Raw genomic sequence first — 19235 nt, forward strand, 5'->3', positions numbered from 1 at the left:
AGTAGCTAAAAAACCCCATCCTTGCTAATGTACTCAAGTGTTTCATGATCAACAGGCTATCTTCTACAATCAAGGTGACTCAAGGGCAGAAAATACAAAACGAAATGACCAAAAAAAAAATCCCAATATACATCTGGAAAATGGGTCAAAAGACAAAATTTATGTTGTGATTTTTCAAATATCTTCTGTATGTCTTCACTAAGAATTTCAGTGTCATTATATTGTAGAACTCCTTCAACAGAAGAACCTAATTTATTACATAAAGAATGTTGATTTTGATTAGAGTACTGAACAATCTACTTCAGACTTGGACAGAATGACATTTAAAAAAACAGCCATGAAGAGGCTTAAGATTTTATTAAAATTGCACACTTCATTTAAATCATGTCCTTTTTTTTATGTAAAATTGAAACTGGTGTGAAATAGGTTTATGTGATGGTATGTTATCATTTCAAATAATAATCTGCTGCTAAATTCCACAACAGGCCATTTTTTCAAATTTATGTAGTCTTCTGTTTTTCAGAAGTACAATCAAGCTGTAGTTTTCCTATGTGAAATCTGCTCTACCACAAATTTCTTCCCAGAGATCTTAAGTACTGCTGAGACCTCATTCTTAGTCTGAGGTTTTGGAAAGACCTGAAGTGAAACCTCTACAATGAGGTTAATTGCCCGCTAATAGATAATCTATTGGCTATTTCAAACTGTTGCATAGTTTTCCTTTTCTCATCTGGCACTTCCCAAGCATGTGAAAACCTCCATGTTCTTCTGGTCATCTAAAGCTGCGGTTTTGATCTTGCTCTGTTTCCTGCAGCTCCACGTGACAGAAAGCAACCTAAGAGCTGACACATACAGGCATCATATGTCTGAAGCATAGAAACAACACAGCTGTAACTAGGTGAGATCTGCCTAGCTGCATAAAAGGACAGAGTGCAGGGGCAAAGATGAGGTGGCAAATCAGAAGAAAAAAAAGACATAGTTGGAGTGTCGTTGCTTTATGACACTCTCCAGTTTTAAGTGTAGGGACTTACGCTAAGGTTCAATTAAAAGCAACCTTGAGATGCTCCTTAATGCCATGTTTAGATAGGCTGAGTTTCAACTGTCTGAAATTTAGGAAACACAGCAGTAGAGTGGGCACCTCTGTGCCCCACGTTGACATAGTCTGAAGACAGAACTTTTCAGGGATGAGACTTCTCTTTTACCACCCAAAACCAAGAATAGACATAGTATGAGCTCATTGAAAGATGTGCTGAATAGACTGGGAGAGGGGAATAAAAGAAGAAAGTGGAACTAATGAAAATGACAATCAGTTCAATACTGCAGAGGTTAGAGAAGAAATATTGTTTCATTAGAACAACTCCCAGTTTTCCACACAAGCTCTTTCACTTATGTCCCAATGAAATCATCTTTCTGGACAAAAGGAACTGGAATGGACAATTTACACAGCTTGCCACTGACTCATTAATTAGCTAGGTCAATGGTGAGAGATGCAGGAGTTATTTCACCCTCTCTACTCTATCCTGCTCGCTCCTTAAACTACCTCTAGAAAAGATATGTGCACAATTGTCCATTAAGAACTTTCTGCTAATGTTCCCCATCCCACCACTGTAAATTTGTTTGCAAAAATTTTGTTTAAAACATTTCCTGCTCTTCATCATAAATAGACATTATTTTATTTTGAAGTTATAGAAAGTATCAAGCAAATGTTTGAGCATTTGAAAATTTTTTTAACTATATTTTTTTTGCAATGAAAAAAAGATAATACTGACAGAAGGTTTTTTCCTAAGCTACTTTTCTTTCTCTTCTTTTTTTTATTTTTAAATTCTGCTTTTACAATCCTACCTTTACAAGAAGTGACATGAGATAAGGTAACAGAAGGAAAATTAAAAATAAATAGAAAATATGTAACAAAAAGCATCATGTTGGATTTTAGTCTAAGTCTACAGGAGAAAATAAATAAATAAATACAAAGTTTTTTTAAAAAAAGGACATTAGAAAAACAACTTATGTATCAGAAATACCTGAAATTTGAACTAAAGAAATGACTCTGAAAACAATTTTTATGGTATAACTCTCAACATATAATGGAACCCCAAACCTGTCTCACAGTAAAAACTCTAGCATAGCCAGGTCTGATTTTTCTTCTGACCTACACAGCATCAGTTTGGTCTGTTTATTGAATTCTGTTGACTTTAGTAACAGAGGTGCCCACTCTACTGCTGTGTTTCCTAAATTGCAGACAGTTGAAACTCAGCCTATCTCAACATGCTTGCATGAGCAAGTGTTTTCAGATGTGACTATAACTTCTGTGATGTGATTCTTATTTGTTTGCATTATTACATCAATGAGCCTATGATGTAGTTCAATATCCAGTCTCAGAGTTGCTACTACCTAAACTAACAATGTCTGAAATCCTCTGGTTGCAGGACACCGTCCTCTGCAGATGCTGAACAAACATCAGCAGCTCCAAGTACGTAGGCTCACTTTTTGCTTCTGAAATCTAGCCCAATCTTGTAAGCAGAGGCATGTAGCATCCCATATGTAAAAAAAAAGGAACAGCATAGGACAGGTCTTTAAAAGTGCAAGGCAATATCTGACATCTTTCACAAATAGATGTCCCTATCTTGTGAAAATAATAGAGCAAGCATATAAACAAACAACATACTTAATAAATTACGGCAAAGGTTAAAGAGACACTGAACTGCTTAGGCTTTTTTTTTTTTCCCCCCAGACTATCTTCCCTTCCTTTTACATAGGGAATATATATAACTTCTTTGAGGGTCCTTTTTTACAGACAAGTCAGAACCAAGTTAATGGTTTGCAATCCCCAACACAAGTAACTCCACAGAGACAACTGCAATGTGATTCAGAATTACAATCCACAACAAGCTTCATATCACTTGTCATTATTTGAGAATTCAGTCCTTTTCTGCGCTTTGGAGGTGATGATTGAGCCTCCATGTTTCTGCTTTCCATATAATCAGCAGCCTATTTCTCTCTGCTACTTCTCTTTGCACCTATTTTTTTTCAACATAATCTAACTTGTTCATTTCAGCATAGAGGATTTATTCCCTTCCACACTAGGGCTTTTATGATTGAAGGAAAGGAACAAATGGATTTAACTACAGTATAAGCTATTACCAGTAATGATTACAACTTTCTTTTCTGTTAACTTACCATCTCTTACTACAAAGCAATCCTAAAAGGGGTCCTCCATGTGCCACTACATCAGAATATCATTCATTAAGGAAAAAAGTATATAACCAGAGACTCCATACAGGAGAGTTTCTCCCAGATTTTTGCTGGTTTACATACACTGTATCATTTCAAATAATTTGTCTAAATAAATTAATTCTAAAACAATCTGTTCTCCAGATCTTTTACTGACTGGCATCCTCAAGATAATGTGAAGCACTGGCTGGTATATTATTTTTTACAACTTCTACCAAAGCACTTTGGGACAAGATAAATAGAACAAATTTATTCATTTTGGAAAACTATAAAACTCAAAAAAATTTACTTCCACCTCTGCAGTATGAAATTTGTCACTAATCATTTTAAACTATGCCCTTTTATGCTTCCTCCATCTCTTTTAACTTTCTATGCAGTCCTTTGATGTAACAAAGACAGTTTCAGACAAGATTTCAGTTCATCTGGAAAAAAAAGCTTTAAGTCTTGAGGCAAAAAGCAGTGTATTTAAAATTTATATACTCCATAATGCCTTTGTTCTGAACTTGAACATCCTGAAAAACTTCGCTTTCTTTTGCCTTCCGACTCTGAAGATCATTTGTTCTCATGGTTTCAGCTTCTTATTATGCAACAGTGACTTTAACTGGTGGTTCCAGCATTTAAGTACATGCACAGTCATGGCTGACCCTTTCTGATCAATTGCCAATCCATACAGGTTTGACTGATAAAAGAGCCAATTAGATTTAAGCAAATTAAGGGACATCACCAATGTCAACCACTTATTAAACTGAATGCTGAATTCCATGCATACAAAACACTAATGTACCAAGTCCCATTAAGAGTTGAAATCCTAACCCCATTAGTAGCTCCAGACCACTACAGGGTAAGGGTCAAAAGAAAGTTTCATATTTATGGATTAACATTTGGATTCAGGATTTTTTTTTTTTAATCTTTCCAAGAACTCTTGAACCTGCACTGCAATTTTAGTCAAGTGCTTAGATAAAATATATTCCTTATTTCTAAGATTTTTTTTGTTTTACTTTAAGCATGGCCAATCAGCTTGATGAGAAATTAAGAGATACTCAACCAGGTGACTCTAAAGATTTGGTGTGCTTTATATTATGTGCAATACATTTCAAATAAAAAATGAAGCAAAAGAAATCCATGTTGGAGGAAAATTTGTAGCATAATTGAAAAACAGTGATCTGCAGTAGCTTCAAAATGGAATACTCCTTTGTCCTTTTATCATTCCCTCTTATGTAATCTTCCATCAAGCTTCATGAAGTATTCCCTACAATGCAAATTTTGAAATACCTTTTTTTGTGTTATCCTTGAAAAAAGAATACTACATTTAAGCACTTGTTAAAAGGCTGTGATTTTGTATATAATGAGACCTCTTTCAGTTTTTTATCAAACAAAATTTCTGTCAAAGTGAAATCTTGAACACCGAAGTAAAAAATAAAATTCCTTCTGTTTTTAGTAGCCTCCAGATTTCATTTAGTGGTTTAGAAAGTATTCATAAGTGAAGTATTGAATATAGCCCAGTGTAAAGTTACCATTGCCCTCGTAATTTAGCATGCAATGGAATTGTATGGCATTCAAAGAGTCGAGATAATAAACATCATAACAAAGTAAACATACATTGTCCTACGTCTACACTTGTGTGTCTGTATCTGTGTACACATAAAGTGAGAATATAGTGTTTGTGAGAGTACTTCTCTCATATGCACTGCTTCATTTATTATTCATTTCACTACAGATCACAGTCCACTGGACAATAGTATGGAAGATTTCTTTAATAACTCTCACTGCTAATTTAATTCTACTTAAACACACATATCCTAGTGAATGCCACATGCTTTTCAGCATGATTTTATGTGTAAATCAGGATAATATGTTTTCAGATCATTAACTAAAAGGAAGCATGAACTAAAACCTATTTAATCAATGAGGTATTGCTTTTAAACTACCACAAGGTCATAAAAAAGATAATTTCAAAGCTATAAGTTTTCTAATTGTAATCAACAACAATCTAATGATGAAAGAAAGTGTATCATAATGACTGTCATAAAGTTACGCACATCCTTGTTGATTTTTAAAGATCCTTTGCCTTCGTATTTGGTAGAATTTTCACTACGAAATTTTGATAATTTTACATGTAAAAATGAAGTGTGACACTAGAATTAGAAACGTCAGCAATAGCCCAGTCTTAAGTGAGTAATAAAACTCAGATGTGTTTTTATTATTATACAACAATGTATATTTGTTAATATTAGGTATAACTTGGCTATCAGAATAGAAAGTATAAAATGTGCTGAGAATTCACCTTTTCCTTCTTGCTTAATAATCTGTCATAAACTCTGCATTTTATTTATCCAGTTTTCAGAGCTCTCTCAGTTGGTTTGGCCCCAAAACCAATCCATTGGTTTGCAAGCAAATGGTTCTGAGTGTAGTTGTGTTATTGAGTGTAAGGCTTAAGGGATTTTTTGTTTGTTTGTCTTTGTTCTTTTTTTGGTGGTTTTTGTTTGTATCAATTTTTGTTGTTGGGTTTTTTTACTTTTAAATGATATGTATGTCACTCAACACTATCCTGCTCTTCAGCTACAAATAACTATCTCAAGATTAAGTTTACTGGGATCTCACTTTATAATAAAAATTTACTGAAATTAATTGTTCTACTGGCATATATTTAACAAAAGTTAATTCACTGGGATGTCCATAAAAGTAGAATACAAAAGTAACGCAATGCATCAGTTGTGAATTTAAGCTTTCATTTAAAAACAAACAAACAAACAAACAAACAAAACCCATGTACAGTGTTTATGGAGTATTTGCTCAATTCTCTTATTGCAAATTTCTATCAAGACAGCATCTGAAATGACTTAGAGACTCATTTACTGTAAATCAGCACATAGTAATTGACTGTCTTACCGCTACACCAGTTTGTGGATTCTATCTCACTATATTACCAATGGCTCATATTACCATTATTAAACAAATTATCTAAGTCTGTCCAGGAAGTGCTCCTAGTCAGCACTTAACTTTTATTCTAAAACAGATTACAAAATACAGGTGACTATATTCTTAGATTAGATTTAGTTGCCTGTGATAGAATACAAGACCATTCACAGAAAACAAAGAAAGAATTATACAGCGTACTTCTCACCTACATGTCTATACAACTACTTGCTTTCTTGCTGCAGTTCTTAAATTGGGCCATGTGATAAATTAGAAGCATTTGAAAAGAACAATTTTGTTAGTAAGAACTACTAATGTGAACATATTCTTCCGAACTTCCAGTCTTCAGTTGCAATAATAAATAACATTTTGTACAAGAGAGTATTTGTGTAATTGTTACATGAACAGAAAAAAGCACTTTTTCATACTTACCTCCTGGAGGCATGACTACTGTTATAGCATCACTTATCAAGCTGCCCTGGCTGTTGGAAGCATTCACTTGCATTGTGTAGTTTGAAAATGGAATCAGTCCTTCAATAGATACCCATACATTGGATTCGTTGCTGCTGCATAACATGCGAGTACCATTTACAATAGAATAATTAGCATTAGCTGTTATGGAAAAAAAAAGAAAAAGGAAGAGAGGGAAGAACCAATATTAGACATTGTATCTGCTACAACTGGTTGCCTTTAAACACAAGTCTTATTTCTACTCGAATGAAAAATTGTCACTGATATCAATAACACCAAATAATTGCCTATTTTGAAAAGAAAATAGTATTCTCCATTTTCTCCTCCTTTTACCAACAGCTTGTGGTACTTGTAAGTTACGAAAAATAAATGAACCAACCATGGAGGTACAAAGCTGACTACTGCACTGACAAGTAGAAGATAGCTTTCAGAAATTACTCATGTACTAGAACAGTTGTGTGATAACTGCAAATTCAAAACATTAAGTTCATTCTTGTGCCTATAAAAACCTAATAAAATTGAATTCTCTAGAAAAACACCTTCAGAGTTCATAAGCTAACTGTACCACATATATATTAGAATTAGTCATACACAGTAAGAAACATCTGTTTTTCAGAATGGCCTGCAGTCCTCTCAAAGATAATATAAGGATTTGAAGTATTTGGTTTATCAGTTGAAATCATCAGAGGACACCACCACAACCTATATGTCCTTTTCAACTCTTTTAAGAACTCAAGCTTAAGATAAGACAATATTCTACCCTACAAAAATAACAAAAGACATCTTTTCAAAATACCTGATGAGTAAGACTGGAATATTTTAAAAACTGTATGTCATGTAACAATTTTTTTTGACTCCATGAAGACTTCGCTCATGTATCTGAGAGCAAAGCTGTGCTCATTTAAAATTATCCGATATTTTGAACAGATATAGTGCTATATAAATGATTAATATTATTACTACTATCCATCATTCCATGGAGAGCTCTCACATTGAAGTTAATGGCAATTCTGCATTACAAACAGCAGTCACACAAGTCTGAGACCACAGGTACAAGGATATGATGAAACCGAATATAACTATTAAAAATCCCTTAAATTAATTAAGACATTGTCACAGGCAGGAGATTGAATATTTGCATCTGAGTCCTCCACAAAATCTAAACAAGATAGAATTTTAAAACTTAGAAACTTTCTTTTAATTATTTTTAAGTAGAATTCATTGGGTCTGCTCATTTTTATGCATGTTTCAAATGAACTGTTAAAATCGAAATGTTATTGAACCTGAAACAGTTTTTCAAATATTCCATAGTCCTATAACGTGCATTAAAATGCATATGCATGTTAGTCATACTCTCATTACATTTTACCATGAGTGATTGATCTGGACTTACTTAGCTCTAATTTTCGGATTCCCATAAATAGTTGGTTATTCACTTATGGTACAAGTCCAGGCCCTTCCATTATTTTGATGTTCACAGAAATGTACAAAGGGTATTTTCAGATATTCTGCTGACAACATATGGCAAATTTACTTTTTGCATTTTAGGGGATAGAGAAGGTTTTATAAGACTCCTTATTAATCTGCCTTGTAGTCTAGTTCCTCATTGCTCAAATTCTAGCTGGATTACAGCATGACATAGCACCCGACTGCCCAAACAAGTAGTGTGAATCTAGAATAGTTTTATGAAACCTGATGGATTTACTTTGGATTTCACTGAATTTTACATTAGACATCAATGGAGACAAACCTTCTTATCATGCAAGAACCACCTCCACATTTTACACACTTCAAATTGACATACCAATTCTGCAGAAGCAGTTATCTTGTCTGAGATTACTCTTATGTACCCAAGCTACTCAGACAGCACTAGAAAAATGCATCTGCATTACTTGATCTCAGATCCTAAATTGTATATAAAATCCTCCTTCTGCATCTTTGTGAAACTGTCCCTGTGTGTGTTTTGGGAGTAGATACAATCCAGCAAAGCATGTTTCAACCATTATCTATCACAGTTTTCCTGTGCACTACCAGGCAGTCTGTGACTTACTATTGGTGACACCTACCCAAAAACATGAGACTGTTCTATGCACCTATTGTTTTATTAATAACTTTGAAGACAGTATAAATAGTCAAGTGACATAATTATTCTTAAGTTCCTAGTAATGTGAAACACTTAAAGACTCAGTTGGCTGTGAAGAGAAATGTGTTTTAAAAATGTTTCACCTACAATATGTAAGAAAGTGTAGACAGATCCAGGCATGTAGGACAGACTTAAACCTCAAGCATAAAAGTAAGGTCCCTAATAACAATTGATGTGGCCAGTTCATGTGAAAATTCAACTTCTATCTACAGAACAGGTTTAACGTTAATATTTTTTTTATTTTCCTGCACCTGAGCTCAGAATGAAAGCATATAATTCCTATGTTTTTATTTTCATTCCACTATTAATCTTTCTTGCAATGGCTAACTATCCTATACCTTTAAAAATATGGTTTTGAGAAACATAAAAGGAATTGAAAGGATAACACTCTATTCCAAGTTGCCTGGATAACAACATTAATATACAGTAATTATACAATTAGTTGTAACATTAAATTCTAGTTATAGCAGAGTGATTACTCGGCAATTATAAGAAGTATATAATTACTCAATAATTAGGAGAAGTATGTAATTACATAACCATTTTGTTCAGCTCAAAAATGAACTTGCAAATTTACAATGAGTTAGACAACATAGCAATTCAGAATTTTTCATTGCCTCTAATAAAAAGCTGAGGTGCACTTGCTAACTTCCTAAGCTGAATCTTTACAGAGACAAAAGGTGTTTTATACCAGTTGCCAGCCAAACAACCTACTGGCAAGTAAAATATTAGAAGAATGTTTTTAAAATGCAGGTCTTGTTGGTGATGACTTGCAGTATGCATCTTTGCCACTTCTCACTGCTTAAACTTTGCTTTCAGTGGTCTGGAAAATGCAGACACATAGGTTCAGCCTGACAGAAAGCGATACAGTGATAACCCTGTCATATCGCTCTGTACCACTCCTGCCTAGATTGCTTTGGTGTGGACTATATTTGTGAGTATAAGTAGATGAGGTCTCTCTTTTCCCATTTCTCATGTGTGTTTTTCCCTCCTGCTCCCAGATCCTACTGTGGCCTACTAGTAAGTCTGCCACAGACCTAAACAGCAGCTGCCCAAGACACTGGTAAAGTGTCTCAGAGGCATTGTTTTACTTCAGATAAGAGGTTTCTACCAGAATAGCTCCTCATTACTGTACATTTCTGCCTCATAACTTGTGACAGTCACCAGCACTCCAATAAAAAAAGATCTCCTCAAGACATAGCTAACATGAAGAACCTAATTAAAGAGGTGGAAAACAAACTCATAGAACTGGCTCATCAAGTCCTTCAGTACTTTAGTATATAAGCATCCTTACCAAAAGATTAAGTCAGATGGAATGAATGGTTCAGAGGCACCATCTCCTATAGCCTCTAAAAAAAACTAAAGCCTTTGCTTCTGTGAAAGCCTTTTCCATGCTCCTTATTCTTTCCATATTTTCACATTGTGATGAGTTTGTTCTTTTACTAGCCTTGCTGCTAACAAGACTCATCATATTTCCCCTACTATTTCTGAGTGACTTCTTTAGATAAGTCTGGTCTTTGAGAAAAATCTGTCCTAATACCAGTTTGTTCATGGTGTATACAAGATCAAAGTATTTCAGCTTTTCAGAAAAACATTATTGAAATGAAGAAATTAGTACTAAAGAATATCCATGTGCATGCTTAAAAACTATGCATAAACAAAGTAATAAGATATGCTTACGTTAAAACTGTTACATGAATACATATTGCATTGAAAGTAAAACTGCTAAGCCTCACATGGCACTCTAGCTGGTGAGTACTTGTGTTTCAAGGTTCACTGGGCTTTTGGGTGGACACTTTGAAAGCGACTCTCAAGCAGATGTGCATTTCTGTTACTAAGTACCCCTGTAAACAGATGAATAAAGTTCCTGTGGGTTGGTGGTGCGTAAATTACTGCTGTCCTGGGTCTGTCATCCTATGGGGTTCACTAGACTGAAATAACATAAATGGGTATCCTTTTCCATTCTTGTTATAATCATTGTCACAAGAATTTTAATGCCTCATATATTCCATAATTTTTTCTGTGTGCTGTACTGCTCTGACCTTTTCAATATTCTGTAATTTGACTGGCTGGCCATTTCAAGTTCTCTCCTTTTTACAGCCTTATTAACTTGTGGGGAAGAGGTGAAATGGACAGCCAATCAGAATACATAATATTGCAAAGGTCACGGTAGTACAGTATAGAATCAGCAGACACCGAATACTGTATATTAGTCATTAGAGTTCTGATATCTTATTCATGCGACAAAGGTTGTAAGGAGTGCGGGAAATGGTACAACATGAAACCATTCTCATGACAAAGACTGCAATGTAAAAAAGAAATAATACAAACTGAACACATTCGTCTTACATTTTAAACTTCTCTTCCCCCCTTGCCTCCACCCCAGAATTTGGCACATTTAAACGTACTCTTTTCATCTGGATCAAAATTAATGTTTCTAAGGGGGAAAAAAAAGTAATAAATCAAAATGTTTTCCTTTTAGATTTCAAGCAAAAAACTCACGTTTCATATGCATGGGGAAATACAAAATATTTCTATTACTACCACTGCATTTTTGATTATTGAAGAAATAAGTTTAAACGTAACCCGTCTAATGTTTCAGTATTGCAAACACACTGACGCATGTCTTTGCAATACTGACTATGCTGTTGACTTCAGGAAGCAAAGAAGCCATACTAGCAAAAAGTATTACCAGTTGCTCACGTGATGTTCTTTCCCTGATTACCAAAAGCAAGTCATTGTTATACAGAAGATATTAGTCAAAAACCTGCTTCCTTATATTTCTCTTTTTTTTATGGGATGTCAACTGAGCCATGTTAATAAAACAAATTTCTACCTCTTGTTAATTGCAATGTCCTAGAAATTAGTTGATTGATCATCTTACTCTCAGATTTGTCTGAATATAAATTATATTACAGTGCCACAGTTTGTAAAATGCAGAGAGATTTCCACCTAAAAGGAAACATTTACTCATCACAAATATTTAATGAGATATTATTTTCTGTCAATATCATTTCAAAATAACGTGAGGCAAAAGGTATTTTTCAAGTAACTTTGATGCTTTGTGTCACGCTCTGAAAAAACTGTTATAAATCTATACCATTTCCATTATGTATATATAAGTCATGATAACCTCTTTTACATCAAAGAGCATGTTGCTCCACAGTATTCAGACAGAACTATTACCACTGTAGACGACTACTTAAAGTATAAAGGTAGCAAAAATCCAGGTGAATTAACAGCTCATATGAGGATCTAAAGAATTATACAAAGATTATATAGTTAACTAGCACAAACACAGTTGTTTTTATGCCTGCTTTCTATGTGTGTGAGCATATGGAGGTTAAGCATGTTATCTTGAGCCAGAGTAAAAGTTAATGCTAGAATAGTAAAAAGTGAAAAATTAAACAAGGGGTCACTTTTTCACCCCTTTCCCCATCCTTCCCCATACCTCTTCCTCATTGTCCACCAGTTTCTGTCCCTGTGTTGGTTTCTGGCTCTTTGGCACCACAACATTTAGGCGGAAATTCTGTGAATACGCACACTTCCTTGTCTATAAGCTCATTCTTTCGTCCTTCAGTTTTCCCCGTTCTTCAGCCTCCTTAACTTCTGCACAAGCCTTTCCTCCCAACTTTTTCTTATTTTCCTCTCCTTTTCCCACTATTTCTAGTGCAGTTTTCAGAATAAATCCCATGATTTTCTATTAGTTCAGTTATCCCAACTAAAAAAAGAAACACAACTAAAAGTCTTTCCTCATCATTGTTTTTGACTCTTTTTTCCTTACAACTTTTTCCTTACTCTTATGAAGAGAGTGATTTTTGTGTGTTTTGTGTTTGTTTCTTTGTTGGATTTTTTTGTTTTGGTTTTCAGTTTTTTTTTCAGATGAGTGTGTTGCCCATTTTGTGTCTCAATCTCCTGAATTTTTTCCTCTGCTCCTGAGTTGACGGATGTATTGTTTCCAAGGAACAATATCATGGTCTCCGTCCATCAAATTGAATCCCAAACTTAAAATGTTTCTCCTACCACAGGAAGCCTTCATTCTCACGGGCTAGGACTTGCTGAATGAGGCAGGATGGGTAATTTAAAAGCTCTACACCAAACTGGAAAAACTATGATTCCAAAATATTTGTTATCCTATAAATAATAAACAATTCATGTTACCTACATGGAAAAACCTTAGCCTTTTCCTTTTTTGATGGTAGTTAAAGAAGTCTTTACACTGAAAAATAGGAAATATTTAAAGATGATGATGGAAGTCGTTATGGTCACATACAGCAGAAATCTGAAAGCCAGAAGACCCGGATGTAGATTCTGACTGTACTACTCAAGTTGTTTCTTTGACACCTCAGTTTACCTCAGTTTAAAAGATGCAAAGACACTTAGATGCAAAGACACTGTCTTGAGACTTTACAAAAGGCATATGTTGAAAATTCCATTTCTTACTCTGAGACAGACCCCAGTACAGGCTGGAGACTGATGCTGGAAGGCTACTTTTCTGGTTTGAAAAAGACATGGAGGTCCTGGTGGACAAGTTGAAAGTAACGTAGCAATAAATCTTTGCAATAAAGAAGCCCCTGGGGCTATGGGAAGGAATCCCTTATCTCTATTCAGCCCTGGTGAGACACACCTGGAGTGCTCATCCTGTTCTGGGCTACTCAGTACAAGATAGATATAAACTTACTGTCTGGATGTTGAGTTCGTGCAAAGATGATTAAGGGTTTGAAGCATCTATCGCCCAAAGAGTTTGAAAGAACTAAGGTTGTTCAGACTTAAGAAGGCCTGGAGGGTGGAGGATCTTATCAATGTGTATAAAAATCTGATGTGAGATTGTAAAAGAAGCCAGACACTTCTCAGCAGTATATAGCAACAGAACAAGAAGCAATTGTATGTATAGTAAAGACAAAAAAAAAAATCTGTTTAAACCTAAGACAAAAACTTTTCTTGCTTTGAGACTCGTCAAGTACTGGAATAAGTGGTCTAGAGCAGTTGTCTCTATCTTTGGTGATATTCAAAACCCAACAGAACACTGTCCTGGGCAATGTACTCCACCAATCCTGCTTGGAAAAGGAGGGCTGAACTAGATGATCTCTTGAGGTGCTCTCTGTTTTCAACTGTTCTATGATTCTATGAAAATTTGCACAATACTTCAAGAGCGTTGAGGGAAAGCAAGGGTAATAATTAACGATGAAAGCATGTTCCCATCAGTAGAAATAAGTGATCATTAGTGTTACAAACACAAAGGATTGCACATTTATATGCTTATGAATTCTGTGGACTGAAATATGAATAAAGCTCTGTTCTAGTTTTGGCTGGGACAGAGCTAGTAGCTGGTATGGGGCTATGTTTTGGACTTGTTCCGAAAGCACTGTTGATAATGCAGGAATATCTTAGTCATTGCTGAGCATTTCTTACACAGAGTCAAAGCCTTTTCTCACACCACTCCACCAGTGAGACGGCTGGAGTGAACAAGAAGTTTGGAGAGGACACAGCTGGGACAGTTGACCACAACTGACTTGTCCTGGTTTTGTCTGAAGTTAAACCATGACATGATCCCATCAGCACAAGCCCACTGCTTGATGGGGAAGCTCATACAAGAAAGTTACCGCAGACTCCATGGATAGCTAATAATTGCAGACAAGATTAGGCTCTGTCATGATGGCAGGCAGAGAAGAATGTTTGGTGTGCCATTTCAGCTACCCTTTTGAACCTCCAGATCAGTGCCATGAGGCTTTCAAGTTAAAAACTCTGTAACTGGAGATGAAACTGTCAATTTTTTTTTTTATTGCAGTTTTAGTTTTTCTCTTTACTCTTTTGTAGACATAGAAATGTCCAATGAGTCTTGAAATTGAGTCTGTCTCATTTAAACCTTCCAGTTAATACAGTATATTCAGTATAGTGTTATATCTCTGCTATATCTATCTGTATTGTAAGTTGCTTTGCTGCAAAAGCACCAAGGAGCATCAGTCCTGGACTGCCTACACACACTGTATTAAGTATTGTAGAGTCACGCTGTAAGAACTCAGTCCATGACCTAAACAAATTATAAATTAGGCTGAGTCCACTCAACTAGGCAAAGTATTTTATGAGTAGAAATAACTTACATGAATTTCATACAGGCTTTCAGTGTCCCAGTGCTCTTATCTCAACATGAAAGGGAAGTGTCCCAGCATAGCTTAGTACTTCAGTATTATAACATCTCATTGTCTATAAATGACCAAAAGCTAAAACAGCAAAAAAACTTTTGCTGTACTTGTGATGTTAAACCAATGAATTGATTTAATCCATTTTGTTTGATGGCTTTTATAGACAAATGGCGAGAGTCTATAAAGCTTATTTCACAATAGAATCTACACACTCAAAAAATCAGAAACAGTTTGCTTTAAAATATTCAAGTTTGTTTTTCCATGGTTAGGACATTCTTTCTCAAGCTGCAGCAGTACATAAATGGAGATTATCACAGTATCTGGTTTCTGAATCTATGCCCATAATTCATGGATGCCAATAAGAATTTTCCTTTCTCCAGGGACGCTATCAGAAGGAGACTAGCTAAACACACAGAGCAGAACTGGGAGTCTCAAATCCATAATCAAATATCTAGATTGATTGTGTCACTTGCACTTGTATTGATTTCAATTGGAGCAGCTGACCCAAGGGAATAATAAAAATGTGGAATAAACCTGATTTATGAGAACAAAATAAATCCTTTTGTGAGTGGTAATGAATTGGTACTATTTAACCCTTTCAATCACAAAGGGAGAACACTATTTATTTTTTCAGAATGCTGAGTTAGCTGAAAGAAGTCATATAAAAAAAGTCAATACTGTCAAATGCCATTACATTTAGTTGTAATACTTTGGAAGGAATGAAGTTCTAAACTTGATGTAGGATTTTTATTTGACGTAAGACATTCTTTCGGCTTTTCCAGTCATCTTACAGGAGGCATCATAAATGATGCACTTGTAGATTTCGAGAACCACAAAATCACTCAGGCGAGTGCTTGTTGTACTTACTTGTATAGCAGTTCCCTCTAGTTAATTTAGGGCAAAAACATGTAGAGTAACAAACAGCTCTATCAACTGCACATGATCATCCCTATAAAAAGGATGACCTGCCATAGCATCTTGATCTTTCTGGTATAATGCTGGAAAGTTACATAGCTAAAATCTAATTTGATCTCCCCTTAACACTTAAACTAAAAACTTCTTCAAAGCTCGTAAAATCCCAATTTTTATTATGCTTTGTCTATCTGAGAAAACAGATGGGTTTTATATTAGTCTCTAAAGAGAAGTGTATTTGAAACCAACACATGCAGATATCCAAACACAATTTCTTCATCTGCAGAAGCTCTAGTCAGATTATATATATATATTGTTTGGGTCAGTGACAGTAATCATTTTGTGTCTAACATCATAAACTGGTTTTTGGATTTAGGATTAATCACATATAACTAAGCATTGTCAATGTAGTCTCCTCAATCTTCATGTGGGTTAAAAACTCCGGAAGACATTCATTAACTAAAAGACTGTTTTCATAGGAGAAACTGATTGGCAAATTCCCTTTTACTCAATACTGTTTACCAGTGTTATCTCCAGAGATTGTTATTACTCCCTAGACTATTCCAAGGGAGCAGGGATGGTCTCAAAGACTATGCTGCCATTGGCAGTCACTCATAATCTCAGCCTATTAAGATCTGATAATATATTTCTCACAGAAATGAGGATCAGCTTTATATATCTTCTGCATAACATGAAAACCAATAAATTAGATAGTACCATATAGAAACACAGCAGTGTACATTTGACAAAACAATAACTATATGAACAGAGAAATTGCAGAAGATCAGTTAAAACACTATCTACAGTCTGATGCTAGAGCCTTCACCAAATAAACAGTTAAATGTAGAAATTAGAGAGAGATTGCTTTATTTTTGCTTTCCTTAGAGATACTTGTATCAAGCAATAGAAAAGCAGTCTTGGTGGGAAAGGAAATCATACTAGTAGATGGTATATTGAGAAGCTGTTCAAAATCTACTGAAGCTTGACTAAAGTTATGCAATTATCATCCTAGAGCATATGCAAAACTGAGTTTTCTACCCATGAAAATCAAACTTTAAATGGCACATTATTCAGTGCCAAAATACTCCCAAGTCCTGCTCTGGTAAACAGATTAAATGTGAAGATTTGAAAACGGATCACGCATCCCCTTTTTTCTCCCTCAAACAACTCTAATCCTAGAGTTTTAGTTGTGAGATTTGATTTGGAAAGTAGTTAAGAGTTCCCACAAAAGCATCCTGCATTGAGAATGGGGACGGTATCTGTCTGGTGCAGCAAGTGACAATGATGACCATGCCAATGCTCACAGTGGGGATGATTTTTGCCATACTGTCCCTCTGTCACTATACACTTTTCACTGGGAACTGCTCAAACCTACCCTGTTGGTTATTCCCATCTATGACACCATTTGTGCTGCATGGAGTATGTTAAAGTGATGCAAGTGGTGTGCACTGACTAGTCACTAAATGTATCTTCATGGATAATACTTATCAAATATTTAAATTACTATTATTGACTTTGTTGTGTACTAGGTTTTGGGATGTAAAGACCTATTGGGAAGAGGCAATTCTCACAGTATCACAGCTGCTCCCACGCCAAAAGCCTAACAACACTATTGGGGTTTGCAGGTGCAAGGCCATGAGAAAAATAATCCAAGAATAACAGAATGACAACTGCAACTGAAAATGCTTCCAGATAGGCTCTGGAAAACTGCCTTCAGGTTCCTTAGAATTAGTAATATTAAGGCACTAAGGTACCTTAGACATTGTGTAACATCATAGCAGTACAGAAACTTGAAATAAAATAAATATTTATTTATATGTTACAGATGTAGCTGGTAAATCACCAGTACCATCAATATCACATTACTTTTGAAAATTTTACCTTTCTTTTCAAGCCAAGGATCTCTATTCTCCTTGGGTCAGCTTCTTGAAAAAATGACTATAATTCTTATCAGCAGCGTCAAATTCAGCTTGGCTGATGTATTTTTTTAAAATCATAGTAACAATAAGGGATTATTACTAGGGAATTCAGGTTGCGGAGTGCATAAGGTTACTGTGCAATCCTAAATTACTGGAATAAAGTTGGAATGGCTTTTCCTGTCCTGAATATAATGATGTGTCCCTGACACGGGAACACATGATGTTATAAACACCTTTAGTAAGTGACTAAATGCAGGATGAATGCAATCCTGGTATTTACCTACTATGGAAAAAATATTCCGATTTTCCTAGTACCAGCTTTTTGAATGTTCACCTGCATGAGAGCAAAGCACTACTAACTACCCAAACAGAGGGGGAAAAAAAGCAAGTTTAAGAAATAGTTTGCCTTGAAGAGAAATTATATGCTTTGATTACATATATGGAATGACCATAATGCCATTTTTGTAAAAGAATTTTTCTTGCAAATATTAAAGCAGATACAAGGTTGTATCTATTGTCTGGTATAGCACATTCAGTTGCAGCAACTGTGAATGTAAATCTATACTCAGATATTTATATTTTGAGGTAATTATGCAAAACAATCATGTCTAAAACAAATTCACTACAAAAATTGGCCTAACAAGTCTCTTGGAAATGTTTTAGTCATTTCTGAAAAAAAATCTATTCTCAAAAATTGTTGTGTCCTTTTTAAATTGTCAAATATAAATGTAAAACACTTACCTTCTTCAACTTTGAAGGTAACATCCCACAAAATTTTCTTTCTCCATTCTCAAGCCCACAACACAAGACAGGCTAGGAACTTCTACAGACTTCAGTACTTTTCTTTCTTTGTTGACATCTGCAAGTTGCATGTATTCCCCCAGCAAACATTGTTTTTAGGCACCAGCTTGATTCTTAACATTCCCTACCTGAATTCTGATTGGAGAGTATACTGAAAGCACTGTGACCAATTAAGATTAGAGGAACCGTCTAAAGGAAATCAAATGAATTTGTTTTTATTTATTTACATATATTAAACATTAAACTAAAAATATTAGATGAACAAAATTCTAATGTCAACTTATTTGTAGATGTAGCTTCTTTTTTTTTTTTTCTTTTTTCCTTTTCCTTTTTATCAGAAAATGTTGTATTCTGCTGTCAGAATTCTCCAGTTTACCAAATGAAAGGGTAGGCTGCAAAGAAACTTTCTAGAACAATATCTCTGAACAGACAGTTACCAGATTAATAGGTTTCCCTTCACAAATATTGCAGAAAAGGAAGAACCTCAGATCATATGCCAGCAAAAGAAATCACAATAATTAAACAAACAAAATCCAAACCCAAAGCCCAAACAGTAGAATGAAAATGCTGCACATTGATTTCTACATTCACAAGCTACAAAGTTCTGAGCACAATCCTGCAACTTTGCGTTGTCAAACTCCCTAAGGACATATAGTTAATTAAGGATTCTCGTTATGTCAAACTTGCATTCAAATGCATCAC

The 19235-nt window shown here is 35.0% G+C and overlaps 1 protein-coding gene across 1 annotated transcript in view; it reads right to left on the reverse strand.

Annotated features, from left to right (window-relative positions):
* The window catches only part of USH2A (usherin), a 392303-nt gene that overhangs the window by 152593 nt on the left and 220475 nt on the right, over nucleotides 1-19235 (reverse strand). The window contains exon 37 of the mRNA XM_061990105.1: nucleotides 6577-6756. Coding sequence (XP_061846089.1) covers nucleotides 6577-6756 — 180 coding nt within the window. The remainder of the gene's footprint in view (nucleotides 1-6576; nucleotides 6757-19235) is intronic.

Source organism: Colius striatus, chromosome 2 (genome assembly GCF_028858725.1).
Source record: "Colius striatus isolate bColStr4 chromosome 2, bColStr4.1.hap1, whole genome shotgun sequence".
NCBI lineage: Eukaryota > Metazoa > Chordata > Aves > Coliiformes > Coliidae > Colius > Colius striatus.